At 43.2% G+C, this 13,185-nt stretch overlaps 1 protein-coding gene across 1 annotated transcript in view; it reads left to right on the forward strand.

The window, feature by feature from the left end:
- Window positions 1–662: 662 nt before the first annotated feature.
- Window positions 663–13,185, forward strand: part of septin12 (septin 12) — a 128,876-nt gene continuing 116,353 nt past the window's right edge. Inside the window, exon 1 of the mRNA XM_056287544.1 lies at window positions 663–946. Within this exon, the coding sequence (XP_056143519.1) occupies window positions 892–946 (55 nt within the window). The 5' untranslated portion in view covers window positions 663–891. The remainder of the gene's footprint in view (window positions 947–13,185) is intronic.

Raw genomic sequence — 13,185 nt, forward strand, 5'->3', positions numbered from 1 at the left:
GTTAAACGATCAGTTTCTCATTATAATCTCTGGCATCCTCTCATAGTTGTCTCTGCTCTCATGTACCAGAATTGAGGCACTTTTCAGTCAACCCCCCCCCCCAAAAAAAACAGCAACAAAGCACCCATTTATTTTCTGATCTGTTATTCTTATATATTACATATTGTTGTGCATTGATAGTGGGCAAGGGTGAAACTATAGGCGGGATATAATTAAAACTAACTCTAATTAAGACCGACGTACACGTTACATCAAAATTGCGCTGCCCCTTTTTTTCTTTTTTTTTTGCGCTGGCAGCCCATAAAGAGTGGGCATCATACATCTGTCCCCAAATGTTCGGGTTGCCCTGCACTAGGACTGTTCGCATCTGGTCACCCAATCAGTTAGTTAAGTTACCTGTTAGTGGGAGGTGGGGAAGTGTGTGTGTGTGGGGGGGGGCGAGTTAGTAAACGCAATGTAAAAGCAAACGAAAGAAAAAGAAAACTTTGTGACTCCAAAATCTCCAGGAGTTTGAAGGAAAGGGGGATTGTTTGGTCGGTCGTCCCCAAGCTCCCCCTGCAACACCCCTCCCGGTGGAGGGAGGCGGAGGTAGGGGTTGGAGGGGGGGGGGTTTAGAAGGCGGCGCCTACGCAACCACAGTCCCGCACTCTGCCCCAAAGTCGCCCAGCGGACCCGGACCCGCCACATTTGCAGCGGCGGCGGCAGCAGCAGCAGCAGCAGCAGTCAACCCTTGACCGCCTCTGTGTGGCTCCAGGAGTGTCCTTTATGTTGTGCGAAAGGGCGTTTTGCTTTACATAAAGCCCCCCTACTTCTGTTGGCCCTCGTTTCCTTCCCCCCCTCGACTTCAGAGCGGCGTCCGTACAGGATCTGCGACGCGCAGCGAGCATCAGGATGTCGGATTTGTCCGTGAACGACCACCTTGAGGGGATATTATCGGATTTTGAAGGTAAGCGGGGTGTCTGCGTAACTACGGAGACGGCCAGCGAACCGACCCGCCGACCACTCTCACCCGGCGGAGTCCGTTTGAGTGAAATTCAGCCCGAAAAGTTCTCGCTAACTATGAGGGAATCTCGTTTTCTTTAGTTTGTTTGGACGACACACGTTTTGCGTAATGCCTCGTTTTTATAACGAGAGATTTGTTTCGTCTTTGAACAAGGTAGGGAGGTCAGGATGTTGTCACCAAGAAGTCGGCACTAAGTGTGAAAAGCGGCAGTGTTTACAGAGGCAAGCTAAGGGGTGTGTGTGTGTGTGTGTGTGTGTGTGTGTGTGAGAGAGAGTGACTACTCTAGTGGATGTCCTCAGGAAGGTGTGTGCGTGTGTGTCTGACTGTACTGTAGATGTCCTCAGGAAGGTGTGTGTGTGTGTGTGTGTCTGACTGTACTGTAGATGTCCTCAGGAAGGTGTGTGTGTGTGTGTCTGACTGTACTGTAGATGTCCTCAGGAAGGTGTGTGTGTGTGTGTGTGTGTGTGTGTCTGACTGTAGTGGATGCCCTCAGGAAGGTGTGTGTGTGTGTGTGTGTGTGAGAGAGAGAGAGAGAGAGAGAGAGAGAGAGAGAGAGAGAGATGGGATAATTGTACCCCCTGAACAGCCCTGGCCTCAGGCCGATCCTTTATTGGACTGTAAAGGCACTTCTTAATAATGAGGCATCGCTAGAGGCAGCCGCAGGTATATTTCTTGGCTCTCATGGTATTCTGCGTTTTCAAAATGTCATCCTCTCATTGCGTTTACATTTGTCCATTTGCATATGCTGAAATGCCTCTCAGTTCACCTCATCAAACATTCCCATATGTTATTTAGTGTGTTGAGTTATAAATCCAAATCCCCTGTAGAGCAGTGTCTGTGTTAGAGAGCAAGAGAGAGTGATGTAGTGTATTGTATTAAGGGTTGCATAATTCTGGTGAATCTGTTCACCTTGCCTTGGTCTCCCCATCAGTTTTCCCCATAGCAACAACCTGTTTTTCTGAATTGTTACAGTGGACAGTGTGGTTTTCTGACAGACCTTCCATACTGTGTGTCCCCTGCACTCTTCATCTGTCATTAGTTGGGTGAGCACATAGCCCTCCTCTCATCTGCATTACCTCCACTTCGAGTAGGGTCTCCGCTTGAGCCAGAGCTGCGGCCCGATCAATGGGTGTTTACAAACCAACATCCCATCAATATTACACGCAGGGTTTCTCAAACTCCAGCTGAAAAACACAAACATCAAATCCTGTTTACAAGAGTTCAAGTAAGGTTTTATCTGACTGGTAGAAATGGCAAAATACCAGTTAAGTACTCGCAAGGAAGTAATACTGAGTTCTGAACACCGGTTGCTTTTCTTCCTAGAGGTCTTATACTAATTTCTATCAATCCTAATTTTATACTTTAACATTTAGATGTAGGATATTACGACCAAGACCTGAATTTGAATGTATGATATTATTTGGTATTCTGTGAGCCTGCCTGGCAGTCTGTTTTGCCATTTTGCTGCCCCTGAGCAACATAACTGACTTGAGAAGTACCAACTATACCAAATGATGAGCCTATTCCCACTGTGCAGTCAATCTCTGAAGCTCAAACTAGAATCAGAACTAGATTTGGTGACTGCAGATAACGTCTGTTTTTCCCCAACAGATGTATGGCTGCAGCCTTCATTGCACGTGTTTTAGTTTAGTAAGTTAAAGCTACAATCATCCCTGATACCTCTGGTGATATTGGTAATTGCATTGATTTTTGACCACTTAAAATCTGGGCGATCTGTCCGATATGAAATAGATCTGATGCTGCTGTGTCAACACCATTACCACCACTGCAGGAAGTAACATGGTTGAAACCCAGCTGAATCTGTTAATGTTGTTGTATATTGGTAGGGGCGAGTTTGATCTGCAGTATATGCTTGTTAGCTACATTTACTTTGCTTCGTCCTCCAACTCGAAGCTACCTGTCTTGCTCTTGCGTATTCAGCTGCTATGGTTAAGATGTTAAATGCTGAGCACTGTGTCTTCATTTTTTTGGGAAGTTCCTTACTGACAATAACCAATAAAATTAGAAATTACAAAATCATTCATCATTTTATATAGTTATTGTCTTAAATATGCTGGTGATAGGAAGTGTGAAAAAGGACATTTGTTTACTTATAACTCTTCAGGGTTAAGCTTTAACTGTGTCTAACTAGCTGGAGCCAAATAGCTAGTTAGCCTAATACAGCCAGAAAAAAAGCATTAGATTCGCTTGTTGAAGTCTGCATCAAATGAAAATTAACAGGAAAGTTAATGTATTCCCCTCCATAGCCCCTCTATGTAAGGCTTTATTTATTTCCTCCAAACCTATCCTAATTCAGAGATTTCCTTTCTCTCGGCCTGCCAAGCACCCAGACAGATTGCGTTCTGGGTGACTACTGTTGTCACCTATGCTTTGAACCAGCACTACTTATGAACCAAATTAGAGTTGCAGTAATGCTCTTAAATAGAAGCGTGAACACTGAAACAGCCTATTCTCAGCCTTCCCCTGCCTCTAAAACATCTCATAAAAGGGGAATTAATGTGCTAATTAAGTACATTTTTACACATACCCAGAATTTGTCTACTGCATTTCACCCAGCTTGACTATCAGAAGCAAAGGACAGCCATTTCTCCAGCATGTTCAGATCTAGAGACAGTGGAGGAGTACACCCCTAACTTGCGTGCCTTTGGTGTGGGAGGAAACCCACATGAACACAGGGTGAACATACTAACCCCACACAGAAAGGCCCAGGTGGCACCAGGGCCTTCTTGCTGTGAGGCAACAGTGCTAGCCACTGAGCCGCCCTACTGCCGTCCTGCATGGAGTGTCACAGAGTTGCTCAGCTTAGAGTCTCACTACTGCACCTACATGTTTAGTTTAGGCTACACTATGGAGATGGACATGGAATCTCACAGCTCTTATGCCGTTTAGGGGTTTCTAAGCCTTATCCATTTGAACCTCCAGCTCAAGCCCTTGGGACAGCAGTAGAGTCTTTGGCAGAGTTTGAAAATGGGGTTCAAAATTACTCATTCAACCATTCCTCAAATTTATTTTGTAATTATATATTAAAATATGTCCTAAGCCAAACTTCGTTTTACATGTTAAGGAGCTTTCAGACACAATGCGACAACGGGTTCAACTTGGTTGAACCTTGGGCACAGCAGAATGGTGTGATGAATACCTGTGCAGCCAATAACAATGAGGGAGCCAGCCAGGCACGGAAGGCAAAGTGGAGGAAAAGTTAATATTGTGTGTGTCAGAATTCTCTGAGTTGTACAACACATGTTTAAAATTGTATAGAGACCTCGGCAAGAAAGACATGCATAGGTTAATACTCCTGTCTGTGCCCCTGATTAAGGCATGGCAAGAAGAACTGGAGTTGGTCACCGGGCGCAGCACGGCAGCTGCCCACTGCTGCTAGCTCCAGTGTGTGTTGGGATGAGTTAAATGCAGAGGATGAATTTCCCTATGGGGATTAATAAAGTACATCTTAATCTTAATTTTAATATTGATTTCAAACCCTCGCTTGGAAACGCGTTTCCAACCAAGTAGGCATATCAGATGTGTTTTAACAGTCAGGTAGCTTGTAGTTAGGCAATATGTGTCACCTGTATGATAAACATAGCCTATGTTTGTTATATGGTTTACAAAGTGTTTCGCCTCAATAGCGCTACAGACCTATTAAAGTTTCTTAATTGAGAAATGATTCAGTTTTTTTGACACCAACAAAATGACAAACTTCTGCTTGGAGTTTTGAAAAGTCCCGCTAGAAGTTTTGAAAACTGTGCCTATTTTGCGCTGTCCTCTGCGCTGAACCCAAAGGTGAGCGCAGCCCAAATTGTGTTGTGTCTGAATGCGGCTTTATAGTCGACTTGTAAATCATCAATTGGGTTGGGACCAGAAGTCCACCAGGGTAAAGGACTGCACTGAGACTGGGATCCCGCAGATCCCACAAGACCCAATGCAAATCTCACAGGAGCAATCGGTCGAAAAATAAACCGGGTGCCAGGATTTAGCTAGCGCTAACCAGAAGGATGGAGTCAACAAATGAAGTTGAAAAGAAGATCAGAGCAATACAATACAAAATAAAGGAAAGGCAAATCTGACATTTGGAAAAATTTCTCAGTTGTAGCCTACAAAGATGGAAATGAACTGAAATGTGTTGCGACAAATGTGCAAATATTGATCTGCAATGGGCACAAATGTGGCAGCTCTGGGTTGAAGCGACATGCCTGCTCCATTCTCCCCGGTCAAAGTAAGCTCTCCTTCAAAGATAAAGTACTTCTTCCTGCACATATTAAACTAGATACTATCGAGAAATGAGTCGCACTGTAGAGACATTCGGCCATATGACTTTGTTGCTGTGAAAGGCTTTATTGACATAGTTCAACACATTGTTAACGTACCCGCTAAATACGGCAAATTTAATGGTAAACAGACTGCATTGTACTACATAGAGTTTTTCTAGTCTACAGACCACTGAAAGCGCTTTATAGTGTACTCCTCACATTCACCCATTCACACACACACACACACACACACACACACACACACACACACACACACACACACACACACACACACACACACACACACACACACTGATGGTGAAGGCTGCCATGCAAGGCACCAACCTGCTCATCAGGAGCAGTTAAGGGTTCAGTGTCTTGCTCAAGGACACTTCGACACGCTCTCTGCAGGAGTCGGGGATCGAACCAGCGACCTTCCGATTACTAGACAACCCGCTCTACCTCCTGAGCCATGCCACCCCAATGTAAAAGATGTTCTGCCTCACCCAACCACTGTAGTACGAAATACTCCTGATCAGTGCGTTAAAGTACACAGGGAAACGAAAAAAATAAAACAACTTCAGCAAAACAAACAAACACAGCCCAACACCACATGTCCTAAAATAAATTAATACAGTGTAACTTTGCCAAAGAATAGGTGTAGTGTACTGATTGCACTACTACTACTACTACTACTGGAATATGCATGAATACACTAGAATAACTGTAATTATTGCTCTACTATGAATGTAATTATGCACTAGAGCCTAATTTTGCTACCTTATTACTGACAGGTACGCATGTCTTTATTAATACTACACAGTAAAATAACGTGTTGTCCCTGCGGGATGGGAGAAGACACAAAATCAATGGAACTATATTGTGCAGGCAGTAATGGTCAGAAATGCAGCCAGAGTGGGGTTAAGAAAACAGTGCCGTGCAGGGCTTTACACCAGGGTGTTCCCCTTCAACCAATGGGAAATCTATGATGTTGTCTGTAGAAATGGCTTCATGAAATGAAGAACTGTTAATATATGTTGTTGAGGATAAATGTATTTCACTAGAAAGCATACAAAAAAAGTGTACAGCTTAAAAATGGGCTTTTGAACAAGCTGTTTATTTAAAAAGATTTCCACTTTTATAAGGGAAGTTTCTTTCTGTATCGCTAGAATTCAATACGAATTGACAGCAGCCACTGGCATGATTTTTACACTAGTTAGCAGGACATGATGAGCACCCACTCCATATCGATGAATGGTTTTACTCTTCTTTTATCACTGTTAACATAAAACATCCCCAACTGTGAAATACTTGAAAGTATCCATTAAGTTAAAGTCAGGACCTGATGTTTTGCTCAGGCCAAACAAGATATGTCCATGAAATTGTTTGTTACTCTATGATAAGATTTTACATAATGCTAAATATTGGCACTTTTTTTTTACTTTGCTGTTACTGCCAATACTTATGCTAATTATAGTAATGGTGTGATTTTACATTCCAATACTTCCTTTCATACCTGATCAGACCTGCAGTCCTCAGGCCAGAGTGACAAATGGAAAAAAGCTGTGTTCTGTGTATAATTTGAGAGGCTCTTATGTATTTTGTTTCGTGGGGGTCGTAGCCAGTCTCATATGACAGCAACCACATGCATTTCTACCTGTAACAAATTTAAGCTTGCATCTAAAATATTTTGGAAACCCAAACTACTGAGCCCCACGAGAACCCCCGCTGCCAATTTTAGACCTTCGGCGTCTCGGGGTTGCTCTGTTGCAACGCTGCCCCGTGTGCCTCAGATCGTGCAGTTGTAGCAACCATTATGGCTTCCATCATCGCACCAATTCAAAAACCAGGGAGCAAGAAGGAGATTTGGAACAGAATGATGAAAGTGATTCAAGTTAAACGAAAAGACTTAGTAAATAAAGGGCTAAAATGAAAAGCAGATAAGCTTATGGAACAAATGAAAGGAATGCTTTAATAACTACAAATATTTAGCACAAGAGAACAAAGAGCGAGGGAAAGAAGGGACTAAATAAGAGGAAACTTGTCTTCCACAGGATGATCCATCATTGCTGAGACCCTGCAGGGACAGTAGAACAAAAGCTGCCCTCTCACTCTAATTCTTCCCCTCTTTCCATATCTCTCTGTTTTGACAGGTGTTTATCTATGTGGCTAAACAAATGACCTCACCTTCTAGCCAGCGATGGCTGTTATTGCCGGGTTTATGTGAGTGTTCGAGTGTTTCTGTCACCGTAGAGCACTGTAACAAGACAGTATCAAGATCAATTGTCCTGTTATTTTGAAAAGGACATTTTGTATGTACCTAGTGTTGCAAAAGAGACGGGGATGTACAGTGTGACAAATATCGTCGCATTTGAATCAAGAATCAAGGACAACCCATTGTCACTTCCATCATGTACTTGAGTACACAAAAGAAACGAAACTTCGCTTCACCCAGCCCACAGCAGTGCAACACAAAAGACAAAAACACATCCAGATTTCCAAAAACAGAGAGACCAAAGCAAAACAAAAAAAAACTAAAAAAAACATACAAGCAGTAAACAACTTTACTATGAAATTTGCTCCGAAAAATTTGTCTGAGCGAACAAAAGAGAGATCACAGTCCCTTGCCCCATCCATTGTAGCGTCCCCTCCTTCCAATCTGCGATTATGAGTGCCGAATGGGCAGTGTGTCCTATCTGGTCATCTAGCCTGACTAAGACAATCTTAAACATTAAAAAAATATTGTTTGAGGAATCCAAAAGTCTAGACTCCTCTTAGCTCAAGCAGTTAAATGAAATATCTATCATATTTAAGTTTAAACAAATGCATTTTATAATACCTACCTACGCCCACTAACCATATTCTAACGTTAAGAGCTATCTGCACTGCGACTAGAAGGCGTTTTACAAGAGACGTCTCGCAGACTTTCGCTTTTCACCCAAAGCTGGATCGAGACGGCTAGACGTTTACTCACCCGGCTAGTCTCCCAAAAATTGCTAACTGGGAAGTGACTCCCTTTTTAGTAATCATCTTGTTCCCAGTGGCACTTGCTCAGCCATGTTCTGATTCCTCCTAACTAGCTTGTTGTTACTCAACTTATAATTTTGCATCATTACGTCCCGGTGCAACTTCAAACCACAGTATGCTCACACCAGAAAACCACCGTGTGTTGAAAAGCAGGGGTTACTGCTCATCTTTACATTACATATTCATATTATCCCAAAAGCATAGCCTAGTTGTTTTTAAAGCTGCACTGGGAATTTTTTGATGGTAAAATATTAACTTTTAATGGCCATTAGTTAACACTAATGGCCACTAACCCCCCCCCCCAAGTACCAATGTAAATAAAAAAACAACCTTTTTACATGGATTTGCTGATTTACCTATTTGTGGATTGCTGAGCACGTCCCATGCTTTTCTGTGATATTTTTACTGGCACACGGGAAGTGATTTATTTTACATAATTATAGACAAGCATGTATCTAATGTGTATGCAATGTTTATGCTATTTAAATTGAAGTCGAATGCTGTGATTTTGTTGGTTATACACAAATGAAAAAATATTTCAGCACAACGTATGACACAACACAGTTGTTGTTACTGACATGTCTTTGTCTCTGTTGGACAACTGTGCATCTATGAAAAAGAGATTTGATCAAGGGTGACAGAATACTATAGGCTAACGTTAATTCCGGGGCTGTTTGCATTTTGTGATTCTCAAAGAAAGTTGGCTTTTTAACATTGCGGGCAACAGGAAGTAGTCGGCCATGTTTGTGAAAAAGGTCTTTCTTATGCAGCTTTAAAATTGCACTGGTATTATTGTGAACAATATTATATCGCCCATCCCAAGGCAAAGTTAGAAGGTAGAAATCGTTTGGTAGTGTATGTGTATGTAAGTATTTACTAGATGTGTCTGTGCTGCACTTGGGTGTTATATCTTTGACAACCTTCACTTGAACTGAAGTCCATTGCAAAGACCTACATTATCATTTACCCTGATATATTTCTCCAGACCACCTTCATTATTGGCTGTGAAATGATCTGAAAAACACTAAATCAACCCAATTAGTGACTACACATGAATGGCCAGACTTCCTCAATAAATGTAAAATGGAATGGCCCTTTTTGATCTTCAGGTTACCAGCATGTATTTTTACCTGTTAATCAGATTTAGTGGGCTTAGGTATCTGTACTTTTAATCAACACTGGGCATTCGGTGGTTTTGCACCAACGGTATGCACCAAGGGTATGTCAGCTAAATTATATAATCTGTTCTGATAGTATCTCTGTATTTAAATCTCTGTACATACTCGAGCAATGAGGCCTTCAGCACTCCTAACTGTGTCTCTGAAGAGGTATAGAGGGCTAGTTGGTGAAGATGAGAAATCCTTATATGGGATTACTGATGCCCTTGGACACATCTTCAGTGATGTTCCCGGAACCATGGGGTGTTTGGTCTTTCGACATCATACACCCTCCTCCAGCCGGGGCTGGTCAGACCCCAGCTTGTGTCCATATGGCTAGCTACTTATGACTCCAAGGCTCTCCTCTTTTGAGCCACAGCCATCTTGAGGCCCTCTGAGTCTCTGCTGCATCGGTGGTACACTGAATGGCTCTCCTCCTCCTCTCTCCCTCGGTGCCCAGACCTCTGAACGCTCCGGCTAAAGAACGGGCTGTGAACCCCCTGCATCCAACCTTAGCTTTTTTCCCCCTCACACTCAGAAGAACAGAAGAATATTCCAACCCTCTGTCAATCTGAGAAAGACTGTACTGTTTTGCCTTTTTCTCACAAACAATGAATAGGCTCTTCTTGTTTGATGCTATCACGAAATAGTCGTCTCACGCACACTCTAATCCCACCCGCACTTGAGTGTCCATTATCTGTGTGTTTGCAGATCTTTGAATCTCTCAGGTGAGCAGCGATGCCTGGCTCTGGCTGTGTTTGCACTCATTAGCATCAAGTTGTCTATCGTATGTTTTCTGCACCCATAACGTCCACCAGAACCAACACCATTAAATGTCCACATTCTTTCTTTATCTATCCCCCTTTCTCATTTATAGGTGATTTTTTTTAAAGTAGTTTTAAGAATTTTAAATAATTATCCAGACACCGACCATTGTCCTGAGTGACTACATACAGCTATGGATAGGGGCATCTCAGCATACCCGTGCTGCAAGATGAATGCTTTGTTTGGCTGGGATCTGGTGCACAAAAGCTTAGGGCAGCACATTGATGAATGGGAATGAACTAGGTTGAACTATGTTGTTAGGTGTAGCTGATCGTAGTAGCCAAAGGCCTAAAGAAAGTTTACCAACTACGAGCACATCTTGAAGTGGCGCACACACACACACACACAAACACACACACACACACACACACACACACACAGGGATTTCTTTTTTTTTTTGTACATTTTTTATTGGGTTTTTAAAGACAAAATATAACAAACAAGAACGGAGGGGGTATATAACAGCCCCCCCCCATCACATCCCTCTCCCTCCCAACAACACAGTCCCCTGAAAAAAAAAAATACAGATATCCAGCCAATTGTATCCAGCCAATTACCCCATTCTTCCGAGCCTTGCTGATCACTGCTCTACCACCTCAGTTGATTTCATCCCTTCTCACCCCCGAGATGAGGTCCCGATTCTATGATATATACTGCACGACCGGATCAGTGATGTAAAATCCAGTGAGCTGAATTGCAACAGATGGTAATCGAACAGGAAAAAGTGTTCATTTGAATGACAGCCTGCGGAAAGAAACTGTTTTTATATATGTATACATGTATAATATGTATATAATTGCTCCTTCAATATGAAGTGCTTTGGGTGTCTAGAAAAGTGCTATATGAATAATAATTATTATTATTATTGTTATTATTATTACTTCTGCTGATCCAGGGAGGGTTGCAGACTACCACATGCCTCCTCCGATACATGTGGAGTCGCCAGCCGCTTCTTTTTACCTGACAGTGAGGAGTTTCACCAGGTGGGCGTAGCGCATGGGAGGATCACGCTATTCCCCCCAGTTCCCCCTCCCCCCCGAACAGGCGCCCCGACCGACCAGAGGGGGTGCTAGTGCAGCAACCAGGACAAATACCCACATCCGGCTTCCCACCCGCAGACACGGCCAATTGCGTCTGTAGGGACGCCCAACCAAGCTGGAGGTCACATGAGGATTTGAACCGGGATCCCCGTGTTGGTAGGCAACGGAACACACCGCCACGCCACCCGGACGCCCCTAGATGTCATGTTAGCTGTCTGATCTGTCACATGTAGGAAAAGAAAAACTTATTTCTCAGAACATTGTAACTGTCACATGCTGCTGTTTTGTTATTTTTTTTCTAGTTTTCTTTTTTTTCTGCTTTTCGGACATAACTTAGCACACCATCTAAGACGATAAGAGCAGGCCATGCTCCTGTGGAGGTACACTTAAACTCCTTCATTGCACTCAGCTGTGGCTGGCATTGACTTGCAGAGATGCAGACGTGCACGCCTCTAACATCCAGACGGTGCATTCATGCTAACGCTGACTGACGATGTCGTATTTGGCAACAGGACGTCATAGCGAAACCAACACCGTAGGCAATAATCCATAATAAAGTCAGACACAACTCAACAGACAAAGACAAATCAGTACACCACAGAACCAAGAGGGAGGTGATAACCTGGGTTTTGGTGCTCTGTTTTACTGAGGAGGTTTAAGTTTTTTCCCTCGGTTGTTTGTTTATCGATCTGTTAGTAAGATATCTCTGTAGGATTTCTCACTGATAATTTCCCAACAGTTGATTAGATTGTGGCATTGAATTACACATTCTATTTAAGTTCTTTTTTTTATGAAAAGTATGGCAGAATGTTTTGAATCTCCTGGAGAGTAAATCATTGATGATATAGTAATTCAATTCAAATGACCAATTTAAACCAATATAACCAGTCTGCAACAATTTCAGCTTGCCAACACAGCGGGGGAACTGTTCTGTGTTCTCCGAGTGTGTTTGTTTTCCTTTCCAGATTTCTTGACCTATTCCCACATATACACAGTTTGGTTTTGGAAAAGAGATGTTGCCTTTCGCTCCATGCAAACACACGAATTTGCATGTTCCCCCCATTCCCCCCCCCCAGCTGTACTTGGCCAATCACCCCGCTCTCCCCCTCGAACAGGCGCCCCGACCGACCGGATGAGGCGCTAGTGCAGCGACCAGGACACACGCCCACATTCGGCTTCCCACCCGCAGACACGGCCAGTTGTGTCTGTAGGGACACCCGACCAAGCCAGAGGCAACATGGGGATTCAAACCGGCAAGCCCCGTGTTGGTAGGCAACAGAATAGACCACCATGCCACAAATTTGCATGTTGACTTTTCAAAAATCGGCTAAAAATTTTGGCAACATTTGGATGGGAACATACTGTTCCCAGTAACAGGTATAAGGATTCACGAGACAATTACATATACTTACTTGCAATCATACTCAACTTTATCCCTCCCTCCCTACCTACCAAGCAGCTCCTCACTAATCTTCCCTTAAGGAAAGTCTCTATCCTGAGCTCCTTAATCACTTACACACACACACACACACACACACACACACACACACACACACACACACACACACACACACACACACACACACACACACACACGTAACCCTGGGTTGGGCTTATTGCCTGGTGCCAAGCCATTCTTCCATATTGGAGACAAGTGAGCAGGGCACATGACCTGTCAGAGCCATCAGCTCGTTAAACACTGTAGATTCTAATGAGCCAATTAGATTCCATATTCCAGTTACTGATATGAAAAGCTGTATCCAAAACACTGACTTCTCCCTTCCGAAAAAACAGAAACGTTATTGCTAGTGTAGGTGAAGAGTAAGTGTAGCATTGGCCCCATGTCAAAAAAATAAAAAATAAAA

Source organism: Lampris incognitus, chromosome 10 (genome assembly GCF_029633865.1).
Source record: "Lampris incognitus isolate fLamInc1 chromosome 10, fLamInc1.hap2, whole genome shotgun sequence".
In the NCBI taxonomy this organism is placed as follows: domain Eukaryota; kingdom Metazoa; phylum Chordata; class Actinopteri; order Lampriformes; family Lampridae; genus Lampris; species Lampris incognitus.